At 37.0% G+C, this 18,927-nt stretch overlaps 2 protein-coding genes across 3 annotated transcripts; one reads left to right on the forward strand and one right to left on the reverse strand.

The window, feature by feature from the left end:
- Window positions 1-1,998: 1,998 nt before the first annotated feature.
- On the forward strand, window positions 1,999-13,904 carry LOC105048654 (uncharacterized). 2 transcript variants are annotated; one of them, XM_010928053.4, is made up of 9 exons: window positions 2,000-2,345; window positions 4,807-5,067; window positions 5,155-5,528; window positions 6,949-7,137; window positions 7,273-7,364; window positions 11,007-11,066; window positions 11,393-11,462; window positions 12,830-13,033; window positions 13,169-13,904. In XM_010928053.4, the coding sequence occupies exons 2-9, from the start codon at window positions 4,818-4,820 to the stop codon at window positions 13,550-13,552; spliced, it is 1,623 nt and encodes a 540-aa protein (XP_010926355.1). In that variant the 5' UTR covers window positions 2,000-2,345; window positions 4,807-4,817; the 3' UTR covers window positions 13,553-13,904. The 2 variants fall into 2 exon arrangements, with proteins under 2 accessions (XP_010926348.1, XP_010926355.1); XM_010928046.4 differs by having other exon boundaries at window positions 1,999-2,345; window positions 4,807-5,528.
- A 2,498-nt stretch (window positions 13,905-16,402) lies between these two features.
- Window positions 16,403-17,313, reverse strand: LOC105048668 (large ribosomal subunit protein P2B). The gene is made up of 3 exons (XM_010928062.3): window positions 17,148-17,313; window positions 16,792-17,024; window positions 16,403-16,713 (listed from the first exon to the last, which is right to left on the reverse strand). Exons 1-3 carry the CDS (start codon window positions 17,233-17,235, stop codon window positions 16,687-16,689), a joined length of 348 nt encoding a protein of 115 aa, XP_010926364.1. The 5' UTR covers window positions 17,236-17,313; the 3' UTR covers window positions 16,403-16,686.
- Between the last annotated feature and the right edge of the window lie 1,614 nt (window positions 17,314-18,927).

An 18,927-nucleotide genomic window follows, 5' to 3' on the forward strand; every position in this document is an offset into this window, starting at 1 on the left:
CTCTCTCTCTTGATTGAGCTCTCTCTATCTTCATTTCACGGTTGCCCAGTCACCTCTCTGACTTGACCGTCGGAGGGTCTCCGCCGGAGCCGTCTCCGGTCAGTGTGGACTTCCTTTTTTGCAGGCGCTCGTTCCCGGCGACCAGGCGACGAGGGGATTGGCCGTAACAGGTTTCATTATATTTCCTACCATATGGGCATATAAATAAAATTAAAATATTCATACAACAACTTAATCATTTGATCGACTTAGATTAAATAATTTGCGTTCTATATCAGATAATATCAAACACGAACATAAAAGAAGAAACTTCACTTATGAAACAAATCAGTCTAACGCTAGATCCTCAAATCATCCTCATATCTGTATAAGAAGAACAGAGATTAAAACCCAAAGTTATATCCATATAAGAGGACAGAAATGATTCCCTGGCATCTTCAAGAAATATCCAACACAAAGTTATGTCCACATAAGAAAAAAAAAAAAAAAACAAAGGGGGGAAGGGAACGATATAAGTTAATCAGATCTGGCAAAAATCTTCCAAACAGACTTTTTGCCGTGAAAACGAACCAGATTTTTTTTCAATTATCTGAGATTAAAGGAAAGAAAATTATTCGGATATAAGTACAGAACCGAGCAAACATATGTAATGACAAACTTTATCGACATTGAAATTCAGTAGTTCACTCTTACTCATGAGCTCTCTACACTTCAACATGCATCTTGGGCTCTAATACTGCTTCATATGAGCATGGTTCTGCTGCCAGGAGCTCTTATAAAAGGTCACTGGAAGTATATTAGTCTGTCTGGATATTCTGTCATCAAGCTATACAATTGCTACTTCGCACTGCAGTGCATACTCTTCATTGCTCAATCCGGGTCTCCTCAATGATACCAAGCCATTTCTTTCATACTTCGGCTTTTTTGAGAAGCACTGCAAGCCATTTATTTTATTTTAAAAAAAAACTTAGAATAGGGGCAGAGAAGGAATCCGATCACGCGCAAGCCAAAAGAAACCCCGCATGCCCACCATAATGCAGCCTCTATCTCGGGATTCGGGCCCCGCAAGCAAAGACCAGGATGGAAGGCGCGCCTCCAGAGATCGGAAAACCTTGTGAACGAATGGAATTCGGAACCAGCCAACCGACACCCGAAGGTGGCAAGAATGTCGCCAACCGTGACCTCCAGCTCGTAACTCACCCTGCCATCCTCCAAGAAAAGCTCCAATTTGTCCCCCTCAGGTATGATCTCGGCCCTCACGCCATCCCACAATCGAATACCTCTCGATCACCAGGACCCCCACGTGGAGCGCAGTGCCCTCAATGCGGTTCCGGGCCTCGGCGGCCCTGACGATTATGTCCTCCTTGTGGGGAGGTGGCGGGTCCTGTCGGCAGCGGCAAGGGAGAAAGATTGAAAGTGGGAAGCTTGGAGCGGCCGACTAAGGAAGCTTGGACGATGGTTGGGAGGACAGGGCGAACGAAGTGTCAATCCCTAGGTTTTTCTGCTATTTTTCCATCCTCAGGAGCCTCAATCGGGTGGAGGCTTGAAGAGCGAAGTCAAAAAAACGTAGGTTCGGTGGGGACACGTGGTACGTCAGGAGATTACTCTATAACCTAACGTGCCAACATAAAATTTCTTCTTCAATATTTGTTGATCATTTTACCTATGCTATATAGATGCTTGTCAGGCAACCTTATCAGTATTCGTTGTGATTGTAAAATAGTTTCCTACGCTTTCCTGAATCTATAATATTCATTTCCTACTAACGGATTACTAAACATGACCTAGGCCAATTTTATCGGATGTCTCCAAAGAGACAAGGCCATTGGCCAACTTTTATTTGTTAAACTAGCCTGGTAGACCCCACGAGAGATACATTTCAGAGGGTGTGGGTTTGGGGGTTACAACCATGAGTGAACTGATATCTTATGACGTTTTCCCTTTTTTTTTTTTTTTTTTGGTATAAATGATGTTTTTTTTTTTTCCAAAAACACGATACTGCTCGAAATCGGGACAGGTCTGGAAACTGGTCACTTCTGCTGCGCCTACAATAGCGTGGAATCCCCCAAAACCCTTTACTCGCTCGACCATCTGACCAATAAATTTCAGTCAACCCACCGCCCCTGGCTCGCCAGGTTCCTACAAAGGTGCAGGACAAACCCGGTATCTGACGGTTATCTCAGCTGATCTGCTTCCACGTTTCTCAGTGGTTCCATTGTCGGCTCCCGGTCCCGGATAGTGATCGGATTCAGAGCTCCACCCTCTCCCATTCAAATTCCAAGCCAGAAACAGAAGAGGAGGAGAAGCAGCGAGTCCAGAAGGATTTCGCCGCCTCCCAATCTTCGGTATTATTCTTCCTTATCCTCGATCTCTTATTTTATTATTAGTTCTTGTTCTTTACTTTCTATAGTAAATTAATTTTCATTTTAGATGTCGCATTCTTGGATCGATTATTTTCCCCCAAATTTTGGTCTTATACGTTGCTCTATCTTGTGAAGTTTCTTCTTTTTTTAAGGTTAGATAGTGGAGTTGATACTTGGCTTCGTGAACTGATTGATTTACAGTCGATTATTTCTCAATAGGTTAGACGCTTTGCCTGGTTTATTTATCTGTTTAAAATTTTGATCTGAGAGAACCTTCAAGCTAAAGGGTTGATCACGTTGATCTTTTTCGTAAGAAGGCCAAACAGTTATTTTTTTTTTAGAATTTTTAATGATCAAGGTGTCTGCAAATGTGCTGAAACTTTTGTGCAGGGAAGGAATTTATAGGTTGATTTAGAAGGCATGGCATAGCATCATGTTGCTTTTGAATGTGGAATTTCTTTTTTCTCTTTTTTCCTTCCTTCCTTCATTCCTTTTTTATTTTTTTGCTTTTGAGGAAAACAATAGGAAAAAACCCAATATTTGAATGCGGAATATCATGCATATTGCTACTCAGAATACTACACTTTATGAAGGAAGCTGAAACGTGTATAGGTCCAGTTCTGTGACTAAAATTGTAGTTTAAAGGTTGCACATATTTTGGGAAGATAAATGGTCTAGTTTATCTTGATCGGATAATAAAATGTTTTATCTTGGATCAGTATCGATTTTTTTTAACCTTTTCTCCAAAAATATTTGTTTTAGTTTATTGCCTGAGAGAATGGAGAATGCTTCTGGGGTGTTGATTCAACCAATGCAGGCCATGCTGACTTAATGAAATACTTGGTCAGCAGATGATGATGAGGACTGGAAATTATATTATTCAGGACAGTATCATTGTGATGGTTGTCTGCTAGCACTAGGGAGGGTAGGATGAAGAGAGGCATAGCATATGCATCAATCGAGAGCAAAGCAATTTACGATGTGTGAAGCCATGGGAAGGTATTGTGGACTTGCAGTAGAGTTTTGAGGAAGGCCTGAATATGTACTTATATGTGTATCAAAGTGTTGGGAAAGAGGTGAGGAGGACCTAAGCCAGTGCATTAAATTCATGGGAAGGACTTTGAGATGCCTGGCATTAGAGGTGCTCTTGCTATTTGAGATGAGAGTCGATGTTTATAATCATATCTGTATGGTGCGGTAATGACTCTCTGGGTAGGTGATGCTCTGCAATTCACTATAAATTGAAGGAGCACAAATGTGGTGGAGTAGGTGAGGTTGGTCACAAATATACTGATTGCTGAATGAGATGAGATGAATACTCAGGTGATATCTTTCCAGGGACAATAGATTACCATCCATAACCAACTCTGAATATCTAGATTGAATATATGAGAGCACAGATAAATATTCTAAAAATTTCTTTGTACTAATAGTGTGTGTTCATGTTCATGACTTTGAGGGTGAGCTGGCAGTAAAATTTTAGGCTTTGAACAGTCAAAGAGACATACAAGGTGGTCTCATGGAACAAGAAGATTTCCAGCACCCAAAAGTGATCATTGAATTTATATTATTGATCAAAACAACTAGAATATGAGTGGCTTTAAATGTGTAAAAATAAGTTATCTGGCTAACATTTGTCCCAGAAGAAGGGCAGCAGTTGGGTAGAGTAAAGATGGATAAGAGTTGGTTTGAGCATGCTCATGAAGGAGGTGGTTCATTTTCTGAAAGAAACTAACAGTTCAATGCCTATTATGGATCTCACATTAAATGGTGTAAGAAGGGAACAAAATATAAGAGGAACATTATTGCTGTGCTGCTCTTAGTTCCCCATATGCGGAAACACACTCAATTTGTTGTCTGCTATATGTTTGCCATATATTGAGGCTTTTTTTTTAGATGGAGGCATTCAACTTATGTTTGATAGACAAGCCTCCTTTTAGTTATGCTTGAACAGAGTGTCCTGAATTTTAATATACTTCAAGTGACTTTTATGAGTAAGTGGAGTTTGCTATGTTTGTTTACTGCTCTGTCAGGTAAACGATTATTACCAATTCTCCTTTTCTTTTATGATTCATGTTTGAGTAATTTAGGGTTGTCATAGCTTTTTCACTGTATGTTAGCATAATGTTAAAACAACTTGCATATCTTGGTATCTCACATGTTCTCGAGCGAATTTGATGTTATCATGCTTTTTTATTTTCTTTTCCCCCTGAAAGCATGCAGTTGGTAACTTTGAGGTTTCACTCTATGCCTGCAAGAACAAATGTTGAGCTTCTAACATGAATTCTGACTAATTGTTAAATAGTTCTGCATGTTTCAGCCAATGGAAGGCTCTCAGGAATGTGAGATTATCATCTGGAACTGCTCATATTGTATATTTCCTGTTCTATCTAAACTATCATAATGAATGATGAACTGATAAAATTTTTTATTGCTTCTTTAGGTAAAATCAAAATGAGTGATATTGATGAACAAAATCCAGCTTCCATTGGCAGTAATTGTAAGAAGCAAGAGGTAAGTAAATTCCATGTGGGAAGAGAAGGCGCACCATGGAATGAATTGTGGACAGATGGCCTGATCTGTGCTTTTGAATTTGTCCGAGCCCGTAGGTGGGTAGGTCTAGATAAATCTGGTCCAAGGACCCAGTCTTTGCAGTGTAAAGATAGTCTGAATGCAAAGAAGCAAGTAACTAGATCTGGGATGGGTAATGCTTCTTTGCAGAATTTGAATAAGAACAGCTTACTGGAATCAATGCCTCTCATAGATCTAAACAACACTGCCTCCATCTTAGGTGCCGAGGAAGTTCCTCAACTTGATGACTATAAAGAAAAGCCAAAATATATCAGGGAATTTTCGGACAGCCATTGGGTTCCTATTGGTTGGGCTAGGATTTCAGAACTAGTCCAGACGGTCCAAGCTGATGCTAGCTGGGCTTCACAGCAGATAGATATTACTGAGGATGAGGATGATTTTACTGTTGCTGATGTTGCAGCCCCTTATTGGGAACGTCCAGCAGGGCCTACCTGGTGGTGTCATGTAACAGCAGGTCATCCTTCTGTTGATGCATGGCTAAGTCACGCTCCATGGTTGCATCCTGCCATCAGTATTGCCTTGAGAGATGAGAGTCGGCTTATTAGTGAACGGATGAAGCACCTTCTGTATGAGGTGGCTTATTACTGATTTTTCTAGTAGATGCTCCATTTCATTTCATGAACTTCTTGTATTTTAAGTTTGTAACTTCTTTGTGTATGCATGCATGCGTGCTACTTACCTACCTATCTACCTATAAAAAAAACATGTGAGCATATGTGTTTAGAAACATGCACACATGTATAGATATAATTTAGATTCCTTTGTTTCCTGAAACAATTATACAATTATTTGCCTTCTTTTCCAAATGTCTGATACTGCAAATTCTCCTAGGTTTAGAGCACAAACATATTATTTCATACTAATAACTAATCAACTTTGAAGAATGCCTATAACAATCATAGAAGAATCTTAGATCTGTTGACACAACATTCATTAAAATTCAATGATGGCTAATTTTGATATTTAAATTTGTACAGATAATCTTCTGTAACAACAACTTCCTTGCTTCTTAAGTTTCATGATATGAATAGGTCTGACACCAGCTAACTAGCTCATTGTTCTCACTGTTGAGCATGTCTATATTGTCAAGAAAGTCATAAACCTCGACTTAAACCAACCAGCTTTATCGCATGCATACAGGATTGGCCAGGACCATGTGCATGGAGAGATAAACAAGTTGATGTAATGAGACAAGAGGACAATTGGATTAACTACATAAATGATTTACTTAGAGGGGGTTTGAATTCCTGATCTTCAGCAACATTAGCTCTAATACCATGTTGATTAATCACTTGAATCCAAAAGATTAGGCTGTTAGGGGACTGGTTAAAAATGTATATCAGGCTCAACAGGCTAAAATTCAGCATATTTTCTGGTAAAACCTGTAAGTGAAATATGATATTTTTTTTCAAAATACTACCAAAAATTTCACTTAATCAGCAGACATGAACTTGCTTTATGGAGGCGATAAAATACTTTAATTAGTGTATAAAGGAGATCCAACTTTAGAATGATGTATCATGAAATAATCATTTCTTGATATAACATCCTGGCATAACGGGGACGATCAAGTAAACAAGGTTTGGTAAAAGACATTATCAAATTCTACTGTATGGAATGGGATTTTGAAAGCTGTCATTTGACACACAAACAAAGAACTATTATGAAGAATTTGCCAATAAACTAAGGGGATCTTTTTTTCTTTCTTTTTCTTCTCAAGCTTGCAGTGGTGGCCAACAAAGTAACCAAATAGAGTTTGCATAGATGACTGGGTTCTGTATGGTCATGTAGTCTTGATATAAAGAATACTGATTAGAACTTGAACCTGTAAATTACTTTTTTGTTAAGAAAGTCGCTGTTGCTATGCATTTACTTTTGTCTAATATAATCTTGAGGCAGTAAACCATCAACTTTATGTTTAGCTTGTCATACAGTTACTAGATGCTGTCATTCCTCTTAAATTAATTGAATGTGGCTGGTGCTAGCTTTTCAGGTCCCGGTTAGGGTTGCAGGTGGGCTCCTATTTGAACTTTTGGGCCAATCTGTTGGTGATCCATTCCATGATGAGGATGACATACCCATTGTGCTTCGGTCATGGCAAGCTCGAAACTTTTTAATAACTGCATTGCATGTCAAAGGTTCTGCCTCGAACATAAATGTGCTGGGTATAACTGAAGTTCAGGTACTGAAAGAGATTATCCATGTTGGTAAACTATTTTGTTGATTGAGCTACTGAACTGTTTTGTTAAATATGGATATTTTGTTTTCCATCTAAGATCTCTCCATTACTGAGCATAAATGATCAAATTCTTCTCAGGAGCTTCTTCTTGCTGGTGGGAGTGCTGCTCCTAAATCAGTTCATGAAGTCATAGCACATTTAACTTGTCGCCTTTCTCGATGGGATGATAGGTGGTGTAGATATAGTTGTTTTTGTTTCCTGTTGTTGAATATTTTGAATCAGCTAAAGTTTTGGTGTATCTGATGCTCTTGAATTCTTGCCTATAGATTATAAGATGATGATCCCATGAAAATCCTCTTGTGATATAATTCTTTAGCTGATTTCAATGTGATCATTGTAGGAATGTATACTTTCATTCTTGGTCTTTTGTCCTGTCTTAATGAAAGGGAATTTTTTCATAGCCAATCAGACTAAGCTGAACTGCAAATGGTAGTCATTTTCCATCTCAAAACTTTGGAATTTTGTCCATTGATGAAGGCAAATGCAAATAATTATCAATCTTAGTTGATATACACCATTTAATTGTATAAGAGTTGTAGATGCTATTAGTTGTTTTTTTTTTTGCACTGTAATGTACTTTTACTGTTCCAGACCACACTACTCTTGTGACATGTGCATATTGAGCATTTTTGTTATTCTGAACATTGACACATAGATTTTCTACTTTCACTGGTAATTCAATTGCATATCCAAATTGTGCTTATTATCAAACTATTTCATCAAAATATTGGGCGGAATTGCGCAAAAACGAGCACTTTATCCCAAGAAACTTTTGCTGGATGCTGGAGAAACCACAGACTTGCAAGCTTTCTTGGAGTTCTATGCTGTGTTTAGATTTCCGGTACAGAGTCAAAAGGTGCTTTTACTGCAAGCAACTGACAATGCCTTTTTGTCAATTTTATTAACTCAAAATAGCTGGTCTGATCATTGGGAACATGCTCAATTCAAGTGGTTCCTCTGTGATTTTTCCTAAATTTAGAGTTATGAGAGGAAGATTTTCCTTATTTGTGTGCATTACACCAAGCTTGTATTAATTAAAGTTTGTATGAGCCTCCATTTTTCATATGAATTTATCAGCTGCTGATTTGGCTACCCCCACCCTACCTTCACTTGCCTGCGAACACATGGAAAAAAGGGAAAAAAAACACTTGAAAGCATTTGAGGTTCAATGTTTATATTAATTAGTTGTCATTTGTTCAAAAGTGTATAACCTTTGTTGGATCCAATTTGTGCCTTCTTAGACATTTTCTAAAGGTTGTTGGCCCTCCTCCCATTCCATTATGGACTCATTTTCGGCCAGTCAAGTTTGTGGTGTCCTAGAAGCTTTAGCATGCCTTCATTGCTAATATTTGGACTTTATTGAAGGCCCAAGGCTTTAAATACTGGTCTGTACTGGCCATACCTTCTGTATTTCTAAGGTTACTGTACCATTTTAACCCTGTGTACTGTACTGTACTATACTAACACATAGTACACCATTTTTGTTGTGCTTGCACCAATGAGCACACATTATCAATATGGTTCATCTCTTACTAGTAATATACTAGTATTTCAGCCCTTGATTGAAGCCTTATTGGATTCACTTGCGAGTCTTAAGCCCATGTGTTTGTGATGATATGACAAAATTTTTTGGTGCTTGTAAGTTTGACGCCGCAATCATCGATCATCTGTCCTAGCTATGCTGTTCTCTTTGCCTCCATTGCTAATTTTACTTGAATTTTATGTTTTTCCTCTTGGTTGACCAATCATTTCCTCCAAAATGGTACTAGTGGTTCTTAGCAATCTCTATTTTAGATCCTTTGCTCTTCCCAGGTATCCCCTTACCTTGTTTTATGCTATGCCATTGTTTTAGTCTGTCCATGGACGTGTCATTGGCAGCTCCTGGTCTTTTTATTTATTCTCAAGCAAAAATCCTCCTGCTTCATCTCATCCCTATATCCATATCTTCCTGATCGATGATCTTATTTAATAAGTAGGCTTAACAGTTATTTCTGCAGACTTGTAAGATGTAATTCCAAGTTTCGAATTCTTTTTTCCTATCAATATATGTATGTGTAATTAAGATGTTGGTAGCACTCATTTGAATTCTCTTTGCCTCCATTGCTAATTTTACTTGAATTTTATGTTTTTCCTTGTGGTTGACCAACCATTTCCTCCAAAATGGTACTAGTGGTTCGTAGCAATCTCTATTTTAGATCCTTTGCTCTTCCCAGGTATCCCCTTACGCTGTTTTATGCTATGACATTGTGTTAGTCTGTCCATGGATGTGTCATTGGCAGCTTCTGGTCTTTTTATTGATTCTCAAGCAAAAATCCTCCTGCTTCATCTGCTCCCTATATGCATATCTGCCCGATGGATGATCTTATTTAATAAGTAGGCTTAAGTGTTATTTCTGCAGACTTGTGAGATGTAATTCCAAGTTTTGAATTCTTTTTTCCCATCAATATATGTAGGTGTAATTAAGATGTTGGTAGCACTCATTTGAATTCTCTTTGCCTCCATTGCTAATTTTACTTGAGTTTTATGTTTTCCTTTTGGTTGACCAATCATTTCCTCCAAAATGGTACTAGTGGTTCTTAGCAATCTCTATTTTAGATCCTTTGCTCTTCCCAGGTATCCCCTTACCTTGTTTTATGCTATGACATTGTGTTAGTCTGTCCATGGATGTGTCATTGGCAGCTCCTGGTCTTTTTATTGATTCTCAGGCAAAAATCCTCCTGCTTCATCTCCTCCCTATATGCATATCTGCCCAATCGATGATCTTATTTACTAAGTAGGCTAACAGTTATTTCTGCAGACTTGTAAGATGTAATTCCAAGTTTGGAATTCTTTTTTCCCATCAATATATGTAGGTGTAATTAAGATGTTGGTAGCACGCATTTGTGGTATGAGGCTGTGGTTTTAGGGAACAAAAAAGAAATCTTTCCAACGCATGCATACTTAGAATCTCATAATCATAGCCAACAGTACTGTTACTTTGTATCAATAATTTAAGTATTTAACAGTCCTGAAAAAAAAAAAAAAGATGTATACTAACTTAAATTGTATGTCCAAGAATAACAAAGCTAGGTTGGAGATTTGCAGCTTTGTTTTGAAACATGGTATATTGAGGAAATCTCTGCTTTGATTGCGAAACTGAGCATAAATATTGTTTTAATTGCAATATTGGAGAAACATAAACATGTTTTCACACAGAAATGTTCAAAGATGTAATGCCATTTCCGTTCACCATCTTCATTTGCGTTCTTAAGAGTGTGGTGTACCCTGTACTTTATGTATGATCTTTTACTTTGATTAGTCGATAGGCTAGTGGCTCCACTTGCTGGAAGAACCACCCAAATTTAAGAAGGGAGGGAATCCCTTCCTAGAAGTGGAGGAAGGAGAAAATAGAAAATAAAAGTGCAGTACAACATATTGCTAACCTTCCCTGCTCAAATTCAAATTCAAACATGTGCAGTCAGGTTTAGATCTAGTTGGACCTGTCTTGAACTGATCTCCCTATTGGGTCTGAGACTTAAACCTGATCCGATTCAACAGAGAAATACAATTGTGTGGATCAGACATGAATTAGCAACCAAACTTTATTTCAGGCCCTATCTGGGTCAAGCAAATCCCTGAATCAACAAGAATATCTTGGTAGAATCACTCTGATGTGAACAATTTCTAAATGATCAATTCATCCATTTGAATCTCTGGTCCAGTTACTTGATCTGCTTCTTTATCATGTTATTATCATGGCACAATTTTGATATTACTATTTGATAGTATAAACAAATCATATTTCTAACATGTGCTCTTTGGACATGCTTCAGATTGTTTCGCAAGTATGTTTTTGGGGCAGCTGATGAAATTGAGTTGAAGTTTGTCCATAGGTACTCTCTCTCTCTGTGTGTGTGTGTGTGTGTGTGTGTGTGATTATAGAAATGGCTATTCAGCCACTTAGGTACAACTTGTCAGTTACATGCCCAGAACTGTCAGCAGGCAGCAATGTTCAGGTCAGTTACAACTAACAACTCTACAGGCATACTACGATCCCAATTTACATCATGCTTGTAGAGTTTGTAATAGGTATTTTTTAATTACGTTCATCATATTGGTCTTGATAGAAATCTCTCTTTGTAGTATTTTCTGGTTTTGTTTAGTTGTGGCTTATATTTGGGTAATAGAGAGGTCGGTAACAAATTGCTATTTTGACCAGGAGAAATCATGAAGATCTAAATCTACTCAGTGTAATTTTAAATCAAGAAATTAGAAGATTGGCAACACAGGTATTCACACTGCACTTTCTAGTCAACTTTTTTCTTTGTTCAGGTTTCACTTATTACTGTATAATACTTCCTTTTTCAATGAGCAATGTGGGGAGGCTATATTAAAAATGTTAGATTATGGTTACTGGCTTATTAAATTACTGAATGATGAAGATATCAAACAAGACAGCTTGTGATATGGTGACTTATCATACATGGAAGGGTTTGATGGACCTGCACTTGAGTATTGTTACAAGTGCACAAGAAAGAATATTGAAGTCCTTCTACTTAGATTGGAGCATAGATCTTGGCAAACTCCAGGTTTATGCTGCTATAGAGTGGATAGAGTTGTGAAGCTGGATGTCTTATAAAACCAGATCGTTGGTCTAGAAAGCTAACACCGACATGCATGGGCAGATCCCTAATAATGCTCCACCATGAAGGTGATCCATTCTCTTTATCCTTCTTTGTTGACACTGGTCCTGAAAAGTTGGAAGTTGCCATGCAGGCAAAGTCCCTGTACGGTTTGAAAAGGTCAAAAATGAAGCAAAACATCGTTAAAGTGAAGGTAATAAGGTAATCTAAATGCTTGTCCTCTGTTAAGAGAGTAGGAAACCATACCATCTAGCTGCTTCTGACTGATTCACATCCACCATCCCATCAAAGCAAGATCAATGAGCATGGTAGACTTTATAACAGCTGCTGATGGTAAAGTTATTAAACATCAATTAGAACTCAGTGGTGGCTGAATTGCACTCATAGCATGCTTAAATTCATCCTTTCAAATGGTTCTTTGATCCCCTAATTTTTGGATGGCTTCCATCTGGTATCGTCATACAGCCTAAAAGAAGGAATATTTACATGTGCCAGAAAATCTGCTATCATTCAGTGAAAGAAAATTTGGTTTGAATGCAGTATGTAATCTGTTTAAAACTAAACTTTTCTTATGCTCTAGGTGAAAATTTTGAGTGTAACTTAAAACAAGAAAAGAGGTACTACTGTACAAGGGGTTCATTGATTTTCCAACTGACAGTGAAGATTATTGTTGGGACAGCTCGCTCCCATTCATTAATCATTAAAAGCAGCATTAGTCATTACTGCCAAGCGATGCCCCAACTAATTGCTGTTCACTATTCGCCAAGCTTTACTATTTAGGGCTGCCTTTAATGTTGTCAGATGCTAACTGTGCTTAATTCACTAAAATAAATAATGGCTCAAAGAAGAAATACAGATTTTTGTCCTGATCGAGCATATGGTCTGTTGGCTTATCTCAAGTCCAGCCAGTACTATTATAAAGCACTATAGTAAAGTTCTATCCTATGTTTTTGTATTTTCTATTTTTTCTGTTTTTCAAAGATGACTGGTATTTGTAAAAACTTCTGAGGCAGGTAATTAGAGTTAAATGGTCATTGCATGCAAGGGAGGAAATCGTATTTGAGCTTCTGCAGCACTTGAGGGGAAATGCTGCAAAAAACATGCTAGAGGGAATCAAAAAGAGTACAAGGGAAATGTTGGACGAGCAAGAAGCTGTCCGTGGACGGTTGTTTACTATTCAGGATGTTATGCAGAGCACAGTTCGTGCATGGTTGCAGGTATACAGCTAATATACATCTTTCAGTGTATGTTATTCGATAAATAGAGTACTACGTTGATGCTAGGGTTTCTTTAAATTAAGGTTCTCCAAAAAGTTTGGATCCCTGAATCTTTTTCACTGTTTATGAATTCAGGATAGGAGCCTCCGTATAAACCATAATTTGGCCATTTTTGGTGGCTGTGGCCTTGTTCTTTCCATAATTACCGGTCTCTTCGGGATCAATGTAGACGGCATACCAGGGGCCCAGAATACTCCATACGCATTTAGCACGTTTGCGGGAACTCTCGTCGTCATAGGAATTATCCTGATCGGGCTTGGGTTGCTGTATCTTGGGTTGCAAAATCCTATCACCGAAGAGCAGGTTCAGGTGAGAAAGTTGGAACTCCAAGAGCTGGTGTCGATGTTCCAGCACGATGCAGAAACTCATGCAAAGGTTAGAGATGGCATCTCAAGGCATAATTTGCCTCCAACAGCTGCAGATGTGATAGCCGAAAGAGGTTATGTTCTTATTGCCTGAAAATAGCATTAGAGGACGTAGGGTTTGGGTTGTGTTCGGTGGCCGTTGGACCATCAAGGTCATCGTATCTCACCGCATGCAGAGTCATCCAATGGCTGCCACGGTTATCAGATCATCAAGTGGTCTGATGACCATCAGACCTCACCGTCAGTAAATCGAAGCTACCTAAGACACCAATCTGGGTGCTCCACGTATCATTTTGTAGTTCTACTCTGCACATTAGCTGTCGGGTATCATCGCTTTTTTTTCTTTGTTTTCTGTGGTGGAAACTGCAATTTTAACTCCTGCTTTCCATTAAATTTAACAGATGTCTGTTACTATTAAGTCATTGAAGGGAGGTTGTTATTGATCAGAGTCACAATGCCCTCAAATGTATTGTTTGAGGCTGTTCGGCTTCTAGCAGTCACATTCAAACTTCTGCCCTACCCAAAACTGAGGGGAACCAACTTTTTAAGTTTAGCTGAGTGGATATAGAAGGTTGATGGCCTTTTAATGTGACCAAGGTACTTATAGCCACTATATTTACACCAAAAGACATTGGTACCAACTTACGGGCTCAGAAAGATTTTACTTTCTTCCTTTTCTATGTTCTGGTATGGGTGTAAAAGGCTTTGGCTCTTGTAATTTGGTGCTGTTGACGATGAGCTCTGGGGCATTCTAGTTCAGTAGTTGGGCCAAGATGGAGAGAAGAAAATTGGAAAATGAGCAAGAGATTGAAATAGCATGGCCAATACATGACAACTGACCTATAGAAACATTGGCCAGCATATTATTTTAAAATGCACTATTTAAAACACAATTTGCAAAAGGAATTCAAAGTCTGTAGCGATATCAAATTGGTTTACGAAGGCTAATCTTTATTGTATACGGTAATAATGGGTGATTGGTTTCAGCATAATTTACACACTGATCTACACTTTAACGAAAGCACATCCAAATTATGGTAAATTTGCTTAGGAAGAACTTTATTGCTTGGTTTTATACATACCGGAGGTCTCATGATATATATATATATATATTTTTAATGTGTTTTGCGAGAACAATGGTAACGCCATCCAGGATCAAAGTTGCCTCGGTCAGAAGATCGTCTTTCATGAGATCTTCTGCCAATCACTATAGCGTTAAAGAGGGGGCAATTGAATTATCAAAAAAAATTATTAGTTAGAATAGTTCTATCATATATAATTTACACCATTCAATAATAAATTAATATATTATCTAAAAAAATAAAAATATGCATTGTTATCCATGCTTGTTTGAAAATTTTAAATAAAAAAAAATTACTTTAAATGTTTTGAATGGAAAAAAGTTTATTTTTTGGAATGGTGTGCTAGTGTGTTATTGGGTGGTGCAGCGTATACATGGTTGGATTGTTTTAACTAATAATTTTTTGAATTATCAATAATAAAATATAAATTTTAAGTTTTCATGCTAGAAAATATGTAAGGTTCTATTTGACTAAGTTTTTAGAGTATTAAAAAGTATTTTTTAGCTCTCTAAAAGTAGGTACATAATGTTTGATAAAAAATTTAAGAAATTGTTTTGACTTTGCTAAAAAATTGAAAAGTTTGAAATTTTCTTCGGAAATACTTTTTAGCTAATGTCAAGATTTAGATAAATTTTTTAATGATCAAAATGCTTACTAACAAATTTTATAATTATATCTTATATCATATCATATTATATTATTATACTATAAAATATAATATAATAATAAATTAATATTATGATATATTATAAATATATACCATAATCTATTATAATATTATTATATTATAAAAATATAATTTGATATAACAATATTTAATAATAATATAATATAATCTATTATATAATAATTTATTATTAGATTAAATTATAATTCATTATATTATATTATAATAATATAATATAATATAATATAATCTATTATTAGATTAGATTATGATCAATATATTATATTACATTATAAATTATATAATAATAATATAATATAATAATATTATTATATTATATTATTCTTCACCATACAATACCAATGTTTTTTATTGTCATTTTATTATATCAAAAGTACCTTTTTATTTTAGTAATCAAACATATAATAAAGTTTCAAAATATTTTATAAATATGATATATTATAATGATATAATATAATCTATTATATTATTATAATATTATATTATACTATGACATTATATTATATCATATGATAATAATATTTTAATATATAATAATATATAATATTATATTGTATTATTTTTTACTATATCAATACCATGCAATGTCTTTAATTATCATTTTATCATATCATAAATATTTTTTTTAATTATTAAATATATTTTAAAATTTGAAATATTTTATAAATATAGTTATCAATCAGCAAATAATTTTTATCAAAAAATATTCTTACTTCCAAAAGCTCCAAAAATTCTACTCCTAACAGCAATTCCAAACAGAACTCTTAAGTCCCGTATTGTTCATCTAAGTTACCTTTAACCTATTGCACTAATGATTTCAACATCCCAAAAACTACGACAGCTTGAGTTCTGAACAGCATTCTCGAATTATGGATTAGCTGTTTATAGCATGGCCATTGAAACAGCGGTGCAACGATAGCCTGGGCCGAAGCATAAGTGAATGGGAACTTAATATCCAATTGGTTGTTTAAATGCCATGTTTATATTTAGCATATAGATTAGCATTTTACCCTTAGGACCTGTACTGTATGTGGTTAGGCTTATTTCTCTACACGTTTATCCACTTTCAAATAGGTGCCAGGTATTAAACGTAAAAAGAGGACAAGGTATAAAATAGCCAGGGTGGGTGTTTGCAGCAAAACATAATTAATTATCAAATGTATAAATTACAGTTGGCTGTGAATTTTGTTGAATCATTATATCACCGGTCTAATAACCACTGATTACTATATCATTATATCATATACAAGACAATACTAATCCAAGATGTAATACCAGAAAATATTCAACGAAGCAAAAATTCACTCATAAATCTTCAGTTTTCCATCCTGGGTTCAAGCAAAAGAAAAAGAAAAAAAAAAAACAAGGAAAAAAAAGACTGACGTTTCTGTTTAAGACCAAAAATCCATCTAAGAACTACCCTTCCAATCCAAAAAAAAGCAAGACGCAAGAAGCTCCTCAGTCAAACAAGCTAAAGCACATATCCTGCATTACAAAATTAAATAAAAAAAATAATTTAAAGATCATTTAAAAAAAAAAAAAAAAGAATGCTACGGTTCCTACCTCATCAGACTCCTCCTTCTCCTCGACCTTCTCCTCCTTCTTGGTCTCCGCGGCGGCGGGCTCGGCGGTGGCACCCCCTCCACCGCCCGCAGTGGCAGCGACAGCGGCGATGCCTCCTCCGGACGGGACCGAGGCGAACTTCTCCCTCCCGGACGCGATCAGCTCCGTGATGTCCTTCCCCCTGACCTGGGTCAGCAGAAGATCTATCCTCTCCTCTTCCGACTCCGCTCCCACTACGAACCAAGAACCAAAGAAAGAGGGTCAGATCGAACCCTAGATTGGAAGAAGGGTCGAAAAGACAATCTAAGAGCAAGAACAAAACGAGTAAAAGATCAACGGGGGGTAAGAGATTATACCTGATTCAAGGATGGCCTTGATATCGTCGGCGGAAGGGTCGACGTTGCCACCGAGGACGGCAAGGAGGTATGCGGCCACCACCTTCATCTCCGCTTGCGAACTCTCCGCAGCCGCTGCAGAGCTCGAGACTAGGATGCGAGTGCGAGCGGTTAATGACGACAGAAGCCCTAGGACGTCATGGGTCTTATAAAACACCCAGCTCTGGTGTTACGCTGTACCTCGGAACTTTTTTAGCTTTTGCCGTCTCCGATACGAATTTGTGCTTTAGTTCGACATGGTTTATAATAGGCTCGGTTCGAGCTTGGGTTGGAAGATGGAATGCACTTGTGTTCAAAAAGCTAGAACACTCTGGATGACTAATTTGATCCTTGTACGAAAGCTGTTGGGAAAATATGTTATGCAAAAAGCATTCAAATTGGACTGTGATTTTATTAGGGGCATATTTGGTTTACAATTAAAATTAAAATTAGAATAAAAATTAAAATAGTTATATTTTTTAAAATATTTAGTTTGTGATCGAAATTGAAATTAAAATTAGAATCGAAATGAGATTTGAATATTGAAGGAGAGTAGGGATTGAATTTTAAAAAATTAGATTGATTTCTTTCTAGAATCAGAATGAAAATAAAATCTCCCAACCAAATAACTAAAATAAGGATTACTCATTCCCATTCCACTCTAAATTCCGATTCTCTTTCCAACCAAAGGTGCCCTAGAGGTTATTAGGAATCATAATAGTTTACCGTCTACTTCCCCATTGCCATCTCTTCCCTGATGTTTGGGCTAGAGAGACCTATCAGCAACTAGTTCCCGGGCACTCTTAGAGGGGTCATTTGGTGCTAACGACCTGTCGGTATTTGAAGGTGCCGAAGGGGTCACGAGATTGAGCTAGTTACGACCAAAGGCCCAACAACGTAGCGGCCAATGTTGTTGGATCCCCATGAAACATGAGAGGCTGGCTCTTGAAATCAACATTTGCATAACATGCTAACATGGAACGTCGTACACCAAAAATTTATTTGAGCAACAAATTATTTCATCCTTTATTTTTTAAGTTTAGGCTCCGTATGTCTTTTTTTTTTTTTTTTTTTTTTGGGAGGAGGAGGAGGTGGTGGTGGTGGGGCCGGCTTAAAGCTAGTGAAACAGAGGCATAGGAATCCAGAGTAATATCCCAATCTAACGCTTGTTGAGCACTCCAATTTGCTGCTCGATTGTACTGCCGATGCACATATGTGGCCTGGAAAGGGAAGATAGCCTGCTTGATTTAGGATGTTTGGATGCTTCAATATCTTATCTGATAATAATTTATGCTTTAGCTTGCATCTGGCCGAAAGTTTGGAATGAGATGGAGGAGTTAAGCAATTGGAAGATAATATTTAACCATAGAAAATCTTTTTGTTGGTGGATTCTTCACCTCGTGTGCTGGTCCTTCTCTCATTTTCCACTGCCTAAGATCTAACAGAGCTTTAATATTTCATCGCAATGCTAGTTCCAAATTCACGAGGCTTGGTCAACATATCTGCATCTAGAGCACAAGCCATGGGACAGAGGAGGAGTACACAAACAAATAAAAAATCTAACTTAGATGTGAATTTGGCTGCATAGCTTGCATCCAAATGCATGGCATTTTTGTACATTCCAGCCATTAGTATGTATCCAAGAAACATTCATTATGCAATTTTACTTAACCTTCAAGAAATATTTATCATGCCATTTGCAATTGAAGGACATGATCCAGGTACATGAGTATTCCTAGTTTTCAACAACAAAATTTTATCA

The sequence above is a fragment of the Elaeis guineensis genome, chromosome 2 (genome assembly GCF_000442705.2).
Source record: "Elaeis guineensis isolate ETL-2024a chromosome 2, EG11, whole genome shotgun sequence".
In the NCBI taxonomy this organism is placed as follows: Eukaryota; Viridiplantae; Streptophyta; class Magnoliopsida; order Arecales; family Arecaceae; genus Elaeis; species Elaeis guineensis.

Bases quoted from the DNA above. Each gene is read 5' to 3' on its own strand.
- LOC105048654 (XM_010928046.4), top strand. From the start codon at position 4,818: ATGAGTGATATTGATGAACAAAATCCAGCTTCCATTGGCAGTAATTGT. The intron at 11,067-11,392 runs GTACTCTCTCTC...TATTTTGACCAG, and splicing joins GAGTTGAAGTTTGTCCATAG to GAGAAATCATGAAGATCTAA. The intron at 11,463-12,829 runs GTATTCACACTG...CTTCTGAGGCAG, and splicing joins TTAGAAGATTGGCAACACAG to GTAATTAGAGTTAAATGGTC.
- LOC105048668 (XM_010928062.3), bottom strand. From the start codon at position 17,235: ATGAAGGTGGTGGCCGCATACCTCCTTGCCGTCCTCGGTGGCAACGTC. The intron at 17,025-17,147 runs GTATAATCTCTT...CTTGGTTCGTAG, and splicing joins CAAGGCCATCCTTGAATCAG to TGGGAGCGGAGTCGGAAGAG. The intron at 16,714-16,791 runs GTAGGAACCGTA...TTTGTAATGCAG, and splicing joins AGAAGGAGGAGTCTGATGAG to GATATGTGCTTTAGCTTGTT.